This window comes from Pagrus major, chromosome 18 (assembly GCF_040436345.1).
Source record: "Pagrus major chromosome 18, Pma_NU_1.0".
In the NCBI taxonomy this organism is placed as follows: domain Eukaryota; kingdom Metazoa; phylum Chordata; class Actinopteri; order Spariformes; family Sparidae; genus Pagrus; species Pagrus major.
The window spans coordinates 21,230,303-21,244,531 of record NC_133232.1 but is presented as its reverse complement, the minus strand read 5'-3'; the positions used below and the strand labels follow the sequence as shown (position 1 = coordinate 21,244,531).

Here is a 14,229-nt window from a genome sequence, read left to right as displayed (position 1 = left end):
ACTTTTCCCCAGAAATGTCAACATCGGCTCTTCAAGTGGAAATCTTGTTCTGCAACAAACACTTCCCCTCTCAGCCTCAATAGAAAGCTAGAGATGGATACTTCAAGGTCTAAGTTTCATAAGCTAAACTCTGTAACAACAAATGATCTCAGGAAATGATTCACTATTAAAGATTACTCAGTGGTCAAGCAAGCGACACAGAAGTGTGTCACTCAGTTACATCCTTCCCCTCCCAAAGAGGAGGAGAGGTACCGCAAAGACAGTCAGATGCCATCGTCTGAACCAGCAGGTGGAGCTCAATAGACTACCAACAATGGGTTAGCAGTAGTTGACTCATGAGAGCTGTGACCTTCTCAGTGGGCCAATCAGATGGCAGGGTGTCATCTGAAGCCATGACATCACCTTTCGAACACATAGACGTGAACATTTCTAAGTCCTCCCAAGGGACTTTTTGTCTTCTGCGACAAGTGAATGACGGCTATCCAAGATAATCATTACTAGCCTATTGGCTTTTCTCTCCACCCCTCAGGTTTTGAGCTGTGGAAGAATGACGCCTACAGTGCAACACACTCATTTCTAATCATGTAGGTACAAGGTCTTACTTGAGGAAGGGAGAGCCGGCAGATGACATCATGCAGCTCCATGGACATCTGTCACGATGAGTCAGGTGAATGTGGGCAGACTGAAAGTCGCTGTCTTCCTTATGTCAGGGAACAAAATCCTCCTGCGCTGGAGGGAGCTTCCAATTCAGTCAACGTCAAAGTATGAGTAAGTGCTTTGACAGGAAGCTCAAACATACAGTAACTGCCACCTACGCCAAACAATACAGTAGTGAAAAAAGCTCACCTGTGGCTGCAGTCATGAGTGCATCTCTTATCAGCATGGAGCAGTGCCAAGGACATTCGACAAAGGAATGTGTTTCCTGAATAGAAATGTAAGACTAATCTGTAGTATCACTGAGCAGAACACATATAAGACATTTTTAATAAAATAATGTTTACATTTGGACAATGAACACTTTATGATCATAATACAACAAATATCCTTTCATTTTCTTGATCTACCATAAAGCCACACACTACAAATTTGCATGTGCTCAATTATACATTCAGTGTGTGACAAACATGTGCACGTCCTCATAATGAGAAGGAATTATTTATAGCATGCTGTGCTCTTATCATTTGTCGGGCCCAACAGGTACAAAAAGATTGAAGGTCAAGGACTCCCAAACTTGTCCTCGCAGCAAGCTGTTACCCGGGACAAACATTCATCATTCAAGCACACAATTGCAGCACATCCAATCTCTCTTCACCGCAGAGTATTAACTGGATAAACAAATCTCTGCTACACTGCGTACGTGGCAGATCCTCCTGTTCTTGACTGGAATTAATATTGTACACAAGGTAGTTCACTGATACATCTCAGTTTGCGGGAATTTAATATGCCTATTTAATGCATGACCCTTCAGCTTTGGCATGGTCAAAACTCTGCGGAGAAAACAATTACTTCGTGATTTACAGCGCCATGAAAACTATCCAGGAGTGTCTTTCCACACGATAATTATATTCTGAGGCCTTCATTAAGAGCTTCATAAGTACATTTGTAAGCTCATTCTCTTCAGGACTGTAATTCATGCTGCACTGGTGGAGCTTCTTAATTAACACCTACTCCAGCCAACAAATAGAAGTGTGTTGGTTGTACTTGCCTGCAGAACAAAACACCATTGTTGTTTGTGATGTTCTCTGTGGTCACCTCCTTGAATTGCAGATGAATGTTTCCTCTTTCTTTTAGCATTTCTCTCTGTATAGAAAATTGGAATTACGACCTATTTGCACTTCTTTGTCATATTTGATTATATTTTTTTCTTTTGTAAATAGAAGTTTCTTGAGCCAGCAAAGGTGCAAAAAAAGATGCAGGCTGTAAAACCATAATTACAAACTGTCAGTTTCCAGTTACTTTGTATGTCCATGAGGTAAAATCTGTTAGCATGATGACCTGTTTATAGAGATATGGCATCCATTGTGAGTGTGTGTAAGGTCTTTTCCAGTGAGGCAGGAGGGGTGGCACCTGGCCTCTTCAGATAATCTATTTATGGCTTTCACACTTCATTAGGCCCAAACTAAAATACTTGGCTCTTGAATATGTTTATCAATCGTCTCAATGTTATCAGTCACAGCTGCAACAAACCATAAAAGTGTGACTACTGCATACTGATCATAGCTCATATAGTTGGTCTTGACCTTGAAATTGTCGAATTTGCGCCATCTGCAAGTCTGTCTCTTACTACCTGAATGAAAGTGTTCTCTGAAATGTCAGTGCTGCTGTAGTTGGATGTTTATTACATATTAATAAAATATGAGACACCAAAGCCACAACCTGTGTGCACCTGATGCTGTAAGAGCTGGCCTTGGAGCACTGTATTTCTCTGGATTGTTCTGAATTTGAACATTTGAACCCAGTGAGTTCAAAACAAAACAAAACAAAACATATAATCACAGGTAACGACTTTATTACAGACTCAGGGTCCAGACAAAAAACACAACATTACATAGAATAAATTACATACATAATCACAATAATTAGTAATGGTTTAAAAGCAGAAAATAGTATACATTAGTGTCTTACAAAGAGACAGCTGTATCAATGTCTACACAGCTGGGATTGGTAGCTTGTAGTGCTAAACCTGATGTTTGATGAAGCCAAAATTAAAGTTAGTTTCGTTAATTATTCTTTTGGAAATTATTTTTGTGTCCGTGGCATTTGTAATATAAAAACATCCACAACATTACAACAATTACAGTCAAAAACACACATTTAACAATAAAGTGCCTCACATCACCAAAAACAACAAAGAATATAAATATAAGTATACAAAAGTGCAAGTGACACAGACCTCATATCACAAGGTTTTGTTGAACAGAGCTTTGCTAGAAGGTATGAAGCATCTCTGGGCAAAGGTGGTACCCTGTACCTCCGTCCTGATGGTAACAACCCATGTTCACCATAGAGAAGGTGTGATACAATATTAAGGATTACCCATCCTTTTCCTGCCACTCGGGCCTCACAGAGCAGCGACATACTGTGTTGTCGTTGACCCACAATCTTACTTAAGATGATTTAATTTTTTCAGAGACATTAAAACAGCAAATAAATGTATGCATGAGATAAATATTATAAATGACGGTTGAATTTCTGAGACAGTTTGAAACCAACCTGCTCTGAAGTGTATTAACAAGCTAAAAGGGAAGAAACAGAGGGAACAGAATGGGTCATATGGCAGCAAATAGTTTTAAAATCTGGACGACTGAGACAATGTCTGACACTCTGATAACGACAGAAAGCTCCAGTTAGAAAAGACTTTATTTTGCATCCTGTGAGCTCAGACTTCATCAGACAATATGATACATGCACCATTTACAAAATATCACACATCTCTGCCACATAACTGAATAATACTGAAAAAGATGAAAAGATGAAAAGATTTAGTAATAGACAATGGATAAGATTTTCCCTCAGTGGATACACTTACTTGCTTGCTTGAGGATGAAAGCATATTTTATTGTGGTGAAAAAAAAAGCTATTTTGAGGGAGTTAAAGTTTCACGTATAATGGATGTAACCAAAGGCTGGAATAATGGGATAATTATGATTACAGCCCGACCGATATTCCAATCAACCGATTTTTTCGGTTGGCCGATATTGTATAGACGTATCGGTATCAGCATATACATTGCCTGAAATGCGCCAACATGAAAACACTCTGTTTTCAAAAAATGGAGAAAAAAACTAATGCTTGGGATGATTTATAATCAATAAATTCTGATATCATTTAAGACAAAGTTTATTGTTGAACTGTGAAATATACTCCTCTGTTACATATCTGTGTGTGTGTTTAATAACCACATTTGACTGATCACTGCAAAAAAACCCTAACCCTAACCCTTACTTCCTAATATCGGTGTTGGCTTCAGCCATAAAAACTTCATATCGGTCAGGCTCTAATTCATACAAGTGTAACTGCACCAAAAATAGCTAAACAGCTAATTTTCGTGTTTTTGTTTGCATTAAAGTTTGATGTTAATGGGAATCCTAGAATGAATAAAAATAATACATGTAGGCCTACAACAGTTTTAAAAAACTACATTATGATGAAAAATATAACCTAACTTCCAATATGATACACATACAGTAGAATTTACAAAATGTTACACATTTCCTGCCAAATAATTGTATGTAAAGGAAAAAAAAAACTTTCTTACACGTGATTAGAAAAGATTTAAATTTAGCATATGATGTATGTTAGAAAAGGCTGGAATAATGGGATTATTTTTGATTAATATTGCTAATGAGTATTCACATGGTATGGCTGGACAATATTAGAAAACAGAAGAGAAGTTACAATTATATCCCCCTACAACAGTAATGAATTAAAATCCCAAAATATATATTGCCTTTTTATCTAAGATGAGCTCTTGATCAAACACGGACTAGAGACTTTTAGAATTAAATTATCTATTAATTTTCATCTACACTAAAGCTATATTTTAATAAATTTGACCTGATCACATTAGCTGTCACAACTGCATCTGCCCTGTCCCACGTCTCACTCCATGATTCGTCATGTCTAGACTAGCAGGCCATCCACTTTCTTCAGAGTAACTGTAAAACTAAAGAAGTTATACTGGTATCCCACATCTTGGCCTGGTCGCACACGAAGTTTATGGAAGCAATAATTAATCCATATATGGACACACGCAGTGAGCGCCACGCCCAGAGACACCTCCTCGTTCTGCGGGCTTGCTGTGTCCTGTGGTCGCCCTGCGCCGCTGCCAGGAAGTTCAGGAACTCGGTCACCGCCCCAGCCCCCCCCCTCCCTCCGCCTCATCCATTGTTGGGTAATAGGCTGCGACATCGAAACAATCTTGACCGAAACTTTTCAGGTTACTAAAGGCTGGAGATCTCTTGAAGCCGAATTTACTTTTCGATATATATTTTTTCGAAAGGAATCAACTTTGAGGGACTACGGAGTTAGGAGCAGCTCTTATCCGAGTCAGTGAGGGGAGGAAAACTTTCCAGGCAAGGAACTCCGTAATTCTCATTCCTCCATTTTGAACTTTTAAACTCCAGTTTTTCTAGTGGACTTTTTTCGGTGAGTTTACACCATTTTACTCTATTTAAGGAAATATTTAAACCGGTATTACACCGAGTAGTTAATTTGACGGCCGTTTAACACGGCAGTTTAAGTTTTTCGCAGTGTTTACGCAGGCTAACGCAGCTAACGTTAATGTTTGTTGTGTCGGCTAGCATTAGCGTTAGCAAGGTGCCGTGTTTGGCACACTGTACGTTAGCAGGTAACATACCGAGCCTTGAGCTAAGTATCAATGCTAGCGGTGACTTGTTACGAAGAAAATGCCTGTTGAACATGGGTTAACATCTGTTTTAAAGTCTGCTTAAGGTTGTAGTGTAAATTAACGTTACTTTAGATGGGCAAAATCAACGTTAGTTAACGCAAAGTTAAAGTTGATGATAGCTACAACAGGTGCAAGTTAAGCTACTTAACATTAGTGTAAGCGCCTTGCGTTATAATTTAGTTAACACCTTGAGTAATCAACCGGGTGTTCAACCCACTCTGTTGCTCTTCCACTAGTAATCAGTGTTAAATGTGTTATTATTTTATGTCGGGTGTATTTCAACTATCAAACATTAGTTACACTGTCTGGCTGGTGTCTCTTGGTTTAGTTATTTCTTCTTCCAGAAATTGTCTCACTTGCACGTATCCTCAATGTTATCTGGCCTTGCAGATAGTTTTGGTTTCACTGGCCAGATTTTGAATTATCTGTCTCTGGGACCTCCTCTGCCACACCCATAATAAGGTGGTGAGCTGAGTTTCAAGTCCGCTGTCCCAGGTAAAATAATCCATGTGCAAGTTTAAAATGCGTTCTTTTAAATATTTTGTTTATATGAAAAAGAAACATTGCAACAACAATTTTGTGGTTTGATATTTTGAAATGAAGCCTCACAATAAAAAACTGCGACGTTTCTGAAAAGAGCCTTCCTGCTGAGCTCTTCAATGGCAGTATATTAGTGCATTGCTTACCCCTAACAAATAGCGTCATTACTTTGCATCTGAAAAATCAGCAAATTCAACTGTTACAGAAACCATAAATGTCTGCATGGTTAGATTTCTCTGGGGAAAACAGCTTTTGGTTATTTGTGTGTGAAGTGACCTTTTCATATTCTAGTGGATGGAAAACCTTGCAGTGGCTGATAAATAATTGTAGATGATTTTTGTCCATGATAAAATTAGTAACAACTGTGCCGGGCAGTCTGCACCCATCCTTGCTGGCTGGCATTTTGTTGGATTGGAAGTTAAAAGGGACCATAGATCATAAGTATACTCCAATCCAAATGTAAACATTAGTCAGGATTTTTTAAGGCAAAATTGAAAACACTCGATGACTCACTCGATGGTGCTTTTAATATTTTAGCTTCTTTCTTGACAATGTAGGCTAATGGCTATCTAAGACATTGTTCTCATAATCCAGTTGACCAACTTTTCAGTTGAAGCCTCTCAGCCCCCAGGGCATGCTGATTATCCCTGCCCCCCCTCCATTTTAGATAGCTAATCAATGGAGTTGCAGTCATTGCTTGAAAAGAGAAATCGAAATTGGGCCACAGTGTTACTGTGCTCTGCCTTTGGCTGTCATTCTGTGAGAGATGGAGCATTGCTGGTTCAAACAAGGACCTTAATATTGTGACACATTGTTAGAGACTAACTGTCCTGAAAATAACAAAGGAAACTTCTTTTTGTTCGTTCAGTTTTTATTTACTAACGGCATCTTTATAATTATGCTTTGTTTCTTGGAGAAGTAAAAGGCTAACTATAACATACAGCCACAATGATATAATTTGACAACAAATTCATTGTCATGGAAGACAAAGATGTTAGATGGAGTCTAAATTGTTCTTCACCTTTGCATCTGAAGAAACAGACTTGGTCATCTGTTTCAGCTTTTCTTTCTTGACTTTGTCAATTTTTTTACCTCCAGAATTCCAGGCACCATGACAACCATCAACACAGCGAACATCAACTTTAAATGGGACCCTAAAAGCCTGGAGATCCGTACACTGGCTGTGGAGAGGCTGCTGGAGCCCCTGGTCACCCAGGTAATGTAAACGTTAGCTGGATTGGGCACAGGATCTTGCTTATAAAATACAGTAATTTCAATGTGATGCTAAAGCAGATACAATAATTATAGCATGAAAAGGAGCGCCTCACCAACCATATTTTCTAGAAAAATAGCAAGTGATATATTATGTCAGGTGTGTTAAATTAATCACTTGTCCTTGCATTAGCTTTTTTTGTCAATCCATTCTACATGAAAACTTGTAGGCTAATCCTATAGATAGAAGAAATTACTAGCATTTGCTGGAAAGCTAATGCAGTGCTACAGGTTTTACGTGTGAAAAGAGCTTTTGGCGTAACTAGTCTGTCCTAATGAAGTATCTCTGTTGTTGAACAATTTTGTATCCGTGGTATAGGTCACCACCTTGGTAAACTCCAGCAACAAAGGCCCATCTAACAAGAAGAAGGGACGCTCCAAGAAGGCTCATGTTTTGGCAGCGTCGGTGGAGACTGCTACCGCGAACTTCCTGGAGAAAGGGGAAAAGATTGCAAAAGAAAGTCAGTTCCTTAAGGATGAGCTGACTGCTGCTGTTGAAGATGTCCGCAAGCAAGGTATATTGGAAATACATATTGCAACAGTGTGTGGTTCCTAGCTTGTACAGAGTGCTTCTTAAGATAGGAAGGGTGATAAATAAATCATAAGCTATGTACATATCATCTGCCCCAGTGGAAGACCTTGAAATAAGAATATGTTTTGAGCCTGATAGATTTCCTTTTGCTATGGGGTTTCAGGGAGCCCATTAATAGAGACTTTTCATTTAAGTCTACAGACGTGTTCCTGTAGCCCAGTGGTAGGTTCCATTGGAGGCATTTGGGCCTAAGCATCAAAACCCTCAGTCCTTTTCGTCTTAACTGTTGTGGAGTATTTCCCATATTATTTTGTTTCTTGTTCATGTTCTTCTTTGGCAAAGGTGATATATGTTTTATTGAAGATTTGCATTTAGACTAGGGATGTTAATGAAAAATCGATTAATCACCTTTAAGATTTTAACCAATAAAATGTGTTAATCACAAACGGACATGGGCATAAATACATCAAAATGTATCTTGTTACAAATTACAAATACTTGTTCATCAGAAGAATCAAATTTAAATACAAAGAACTGGTATGAAAACATATTTGATCAAAATACAAGTAATTTGTAATTCAAAAAAATAAAACCAATATTGTTACATTTTAGCCTCTTAATAGCACCAACATGGGTTGGATTTTGTTAGTAGTTGCTGAAATGCTCAGAACTCCACATAAAATGGAGTCATTATTTTGTGTTACTTAGTTTATCATTCAAATAACTTTATTCATTCTTGTAACTTCTAATGTTGCCTACTCTGATTTTGCATAGAACATAGATCATATCAATGGTTCAAACAGTTTTCTAAGTTTAAAATTGGCATCCCTATTGTACGTGTCATTCGTGTTGCTGTCTGTGTTGATTCTGTTTTTGTGTAGAGTTTCTTAGGGCTTGATTTATTGATCAGAGTGCTTTATTAAGCCATGTACCATGATCTACCACTGATTGACTGGAATTATCCTGTAAATAGAAGAAAATCATAATTTAAATTGCAATGTTGGTCCCAAAGAAAAATATTTTACAAATTAGGGGAATAATTCAGTATTATTATAGATTATTTAGGTCGTAATGAGATGTTTGCATAATGTTTTTATATAAATCTTTTGTTTTATTAAGGACACCCGAGGATAATAAGATAGATAGACAAGAAATAGGGAATTTTACAGTACGGTTAACTTATAAAAGATCAAATGTGATTTACATCCACAGTAACATTCTTATATATACGTTATGATACTAATCTTGACCGTATTGTCCAGCTCTACCTTATATCACTTAGACCTGCAATATAATTCCACTATAGTCATCCCATTATTATAGAAACAGGCCTTCAGCCTTTGGTTTGAGTGTCGTCAGACCTTTGATAGACCCTCGTCACAAACAGGAGCATTTAGTCAGCTTGATTCAACCTGTGTTATCTTTTTTACACCAGTGGCAAAACTGTTTCCTTCCCGGATATTTGCACCAGTCTGTTAGATGTATTGATTTGCCTCAGCAGCTTAAGTTGCCTGCAGTATATTGATGATGACAAAATCAAAACAATATATCACACACTTGTCTTCTCTATGTAGGTTATTGAGGGAGCTTTGTGGCGGTGCGGATTTGTCTGGCATACTGTGTAAAAGGTTATCTGCTAGTTTGCTGAGTGAAGTACCAGTTTATTGTCTGACAGAAATGACAAGCGTGCTATACAACAGCTTACGCATCCCGAGACAGGTATCTACCAGCCAATTAAATGACCATTTGCCTTGTGATAACATATTCCATCATCTAACAACCACACTTTCAAGTCTCGTTTATTCCTTTTTACTCTGGATATGTGTTTTTTGACACACTAGCAGACCATTGAGACCAGGGAACTATGACTTGAGGGTGGCTGTTATCACCTTGTGAGGCGACATCTGTGTCACAATGTCTTTTATCCCCAGATGCCCAGCGAGTTAGATGTCCCCTGCTTGAGCTGTGCTCTGAGTAGTTGGGAGGTAAATGACATGTTGGTAGATAGCCTGTGCAGTGCTCAGTGCCCAGGAATGTTACTGTAGTCGTGGTGAGCTGTCACTGGACTGGAATTCAGTGACTGTTGTTAGCTGGTGCCTATGCCTGGCTGTCAGCTATGCCATGCTGGTCATTGGAGCGTGCCTAGACTGATAATACGGCTATTGAGTAGGGTAACACCCCCACCCCCCTGGATTTCGAAAGCATTTTCCACCCAGCTATGGCTTACCAGCTGTTTTAAAAATGGGAGCAAAAAATCTGACATAATCATTAAGGATGACTGTGCATACTGTGCATGTTAAAGTGGCTTATGGACCAAGTCTCTCTTCTAAAATTATTTTAAATTTAATGACTGTTTTTCTCCAGTTAACATATTCGCTGATATTTTAAGTCATATTTTATTTACCCTTTGCTTCAGGAAAATCATTAGACATGTATTCCACTGTAAAATACTTTTTTCTTTACACTGCCTTTCTGTCTGCTCTTGTCCTTGTTCTCTCCCTCCTGCCTGTCCCACCCTGTCTGTGTCTTTGTTGTCCTGCTGTTTGGGGGTCTTAATGTGTGATACACCTTTTAATCATTTCATTATACACTTGGTGGGCCGCAGGTGAATCTTAGATGGGTGGAAGTTTATTAAAGGACCACTGATCACTATCTGCCCCCCGAAAAAAGCCTTATTGATTTTGCTCACAGGGGGGCATAACAGCCTGAAGGTGCGGACTTTGTTTGGGATCTGTGTTGTCGATCATTTGCACAAACTGCTTTAGCTCTCTTTGAGATTTGTTATACAGGTTTGACAGTGCAACTTTTGTCTGTCTCTTTTTTTCCTCTTGACAGAATTGCTTTGCTGAATTTGTCAATTAATTGCAAAATGCCCATTTGGAAATGGCATTGGAACAAATGGCTGATTTATTGGTCAAACAAAAAGTAATTGACATTCATTGAAGTAATTTTCTATTAAGTGTTGCACATTTGAATCAAGATTTGAATCTTATTGTCTCTGTGAGTTGTTGGTGCTTTGCTCTTCATCATATCACTGTAATTGAAAATACCATTGTGTCTTTTGACTATTGATCTATTTAAGAGCTGAACGTTGATTAAATTACTTGAGGTTCAGGCTTTACAAATGTGTATTTGACAAGGGAAATTTTACAAACTGTTATGCACTAAGAGTTTTTTTTCCATATCTAATACATGATAATATGATAAAAGTTGCGGCTGACAGTCACCACTGCCTGACCAATTTTATAGCTGTGTTTTTCATTTTGTTTGGCTGACAAACTAGATATGCTTCGTTACTGAAGGACGCTGTCTACACTGGTCCAGAAACAAAGCTCTCTCTCAGCTTCATGTCTGTTCTCTTAAAATGTGAGCAGGTAACTACATTTATTTTATATTAGACTGTAAACACTGTCAAAACTCTTCTGAGCATGCTGCACAATAGCATTGTCGCTGATTCGATCTGCTTGAGACATTGGCAGAGAACTGCAGCAGCGGCTGACGCACTGTGTAGTCTACACTGCTGTGTAGAGATGTTTCGTAAGTGGCCTGCAACAACCGGGCCGCCTTTCATTCACTGAAAATAGCGTACCATTATTTTTCAGCGTATTTTTCAGCATTACTGTTCATGCGTTGAGTTCATTGACAAGCTAAAATAAAAAAAATTAAAAAAACGAGGAATGAGAATGGCATGATAATATATCAATAAATGGGATTTTCCAATCAAAAGTTATTTTAAGAGTTTATTTCTCTTAAAATGCTGTTTTACTAGATAATGGATAAGTGTGACGAAAGTCCAAGACTACATTGATTTCTTAACATTGTGAAGTCCCTTGAGTTTCAAAAGCTGTGTGGTTGGTAGCTGTGCTAGTAACCTCTAATTGTTGAGTAAGTGACTGCACAGTTACAATAAGTAATTGGTGAAGAGTGCATATATTGAGCTGGAAGTACTAGCAGGCATGCATGAGTCAGGAATTAGCAAAGGTTGGGGGATGTGTGTATTAGCACAGCAGGCTGAGCTCTCCCCAATTGTCAGTTTACTTTCTCCAAGGAGGAGGGTCTGCCGATGGCTTGTTATTGATGTTTCATTTACGAAATCGAGACTATTATCTTAACACATCATTTGGACCCTAATTTTCAAAGCAAATGTGGCAAATGATGACGTTCAGTTAGATTAAGTCTTATTTTTAGGTGGCAAGTGAGAGGATGGCTTCGAGGATGGCTTCGAACATAGATGAACAGAATCTATAGATGCTGCGAATTAGACCTGCTTGAGTGTAAAAAGTTTGAAGTCGAGTGAAAATATGTAGTTTTTCTGAGTTGCATGACTCAATTAATTAAAACAGACAGGACCAGCTAGGAGAGGGTCTGGAGGAAGATAAGAGAAATCAGAGTTCCTGATCATTTTGGAATTTGGCCTGACTGAGCTGTCACACATAGTCACCCTTTGTTCTCACAGCAAACATCAGTTGGGGAGCTTGTCCACTGACTGTCTGCGACCAGAAGACACAGAACTCAGTCCAGTGGTCAAAGCTAAAGAGTCACTTAACTTGGTAGCTAAATAAAGCTAGCTCCTTATCTTGGAGTGAAAGAGCACTGACACTTTGACTTAGAACAAACAAACTAAAACACTCCATGGCACTCAGCTCTTAATCTGCACCACTCACATATCCAGTATATAAGATTCAGTTGATATTGTGATCAATTTTTCAGTGTTGCCTCATGAAAAACCATTGTTACGTCCCTACTTATAATCTATTGTTGTCTTTGAAAGCATTCATAATTGCATTAAGTGCTTTCCCTGTTTTGTTTTCTGGTGGCTGGAGTCAATCCCAGTACATGTTTGAGAAGTGTCCCCTCTATCATAGCCAATCTTTTTTAGCAGTGTTGTTAAAAGAATAGAGGTGCTCTTTATATACACAATTGTCATAGAGAAAGTATTTAGCAAGATGGTAACAACTGATGAGCACACACAGAGGTTACGCCATCGCTGTAAGATATTTTTCCTGTTGGTGCTTGTCGTCCATTTTAGCTTCAGTCTAGCTGTAGCACAACATATAAAATGTAGACAAGATAACTACTTGTCTTTCTGTTGACTTTTGATCTCCAAAGCAGACATAGCCACTATAAAGCATTTTTTAGAGTTTGAATTTTGCTGTCCCTCCACTGAAGTAAACTATATACGGATTTACTGTCTTGTTCATAATGTGAGCCCACAAAGTCCATTTGTGTGCCCAGTCAACTGTGCAGGCCCATCCAATGTAGGACAAAGCATGGTGCTGGACAAACCAGACAGTAAGCCCTTTGTCGTGGCTTTGACCTCTTTCTTTTAGAGGGCTGTGTGTGCATGTCTGTGTGCAAGCTGACATTATTACTGGACACTGAAGAGGTGTGTGTGTCTTTGTCACTCTGTGTGACACGTGCTGACCCAGAGCAAGCAGGGAAAATGCGTCAGACTGTCTCATCTCTCCGGCACACTCCTTTTTGTCTCAAATGAAGACTTCTGACACAATTAACTTGGAGAATGGAACTGGACTGACTCCTCTCAGACATCTGCTGTCAGCTCCTGTAGACTAATACTACTATAACCGCTTCTCATAAAAATACACATGAAGAATTTTATCAGATTTAATGGCTAACAAAGGAAGGCAGTTTGTTGCAATAAAAAAAAAGTTTAATGTGATTTTGATATTTGACCTGATACATAGATATTTCCATATCACAATATGTTGGTGAGTCATTTTGGAGGTAATTAAAATGTGAACAGCTTGATAGTAGATGGGGAAAACATGTTTCCTGGTCACGGACAACCAGGGATTAAGTACTCATTTCAGGACTAGGAAAGTCATAGTGGTTCAAAACTGTTGGGTTTTCAGTTTTAAACCTTGGACTTAGAACAGATGTTTTCTTTTGTCACACATTCTCAGGTGACTCGATGCGGCAGGCTTCCGGAGAATTTGCAGAAGACCCCTGCTCATCTGTGAAGAGGGGCAATATGGTTCGTGCTGCCAGAGCCCTCCTGTCAGCAGTCACACATCTGTTGGTGCTGGCAGACATGTCTGATGTCTACAAACTTCTGCTGCAGCTCAAATTGGTAAGATAGTCACAATCTTCTGCATATTACACATTACAAGCTTAATTAGCACTTCAAAAAATGTAATTGTTCCACTTAAAAAAAGCCTGTGTTAACAAATTATAACTTATTTAGAAATTGAGCTCTATTATATCTATATGAGTTCTATTTACACATACTACAAGCTGATACTGTTGATGACCACATTGCAGTATTTATTTGATTAAAGCATATGCATGAATTGGCAGTCCCAATCCCATTCACTCAGTAGTGCAAGTTTACATAAGTTGTTTAATAATGTCTAGAGAGATCTATGCTAATGTTTTTCTGGATGAACACTTATGGAAACTACTGGAATCTCAGTGATTTTTGAATTTCTTAACTTGCAGTAAAGAACTGTTCTAT

The 14,229-nt window shown here is 38.5% G+C and overlaps 1 protein-coding gene across 1 annotated transcript in view; it reads left to right on the top strand.

Moving 5' to 3' along the window:
* The first annotated feature begins 4,885 nt into the window (after positions 1 to 4,885).
* The window catches only part of ctnna1 (catenin (cadherin-associated protein), alpha 1), a 78,095-nt gene continuing 68,751 nt past the window's right edge, over positions 4,886 to 14,229 (top strand). The window contains exons 1-4 of the mRNA XM_073486651.1: positions 4,886 to 5,148; positions 7,049 to 7,166; positions 7,542 to 7,737; positions 13,679 to 13,845. Coding sequence (XP_073342752.1) covers positions 7,062 to 7,166; positions 7,542 to 7,737; positions 13,679 to 13,845 — 468 coding nt within the window. The 5' untranslated portion in view covers positions 4,886 to 5,148; positions 7,049 to 7,061. The remainder of the gene's footprint in view (positions 5,149 to 7,048; positions 7,167 to 7,541; positions 7,738 to 13,678; positions 13,846 to 14,229) is intronic.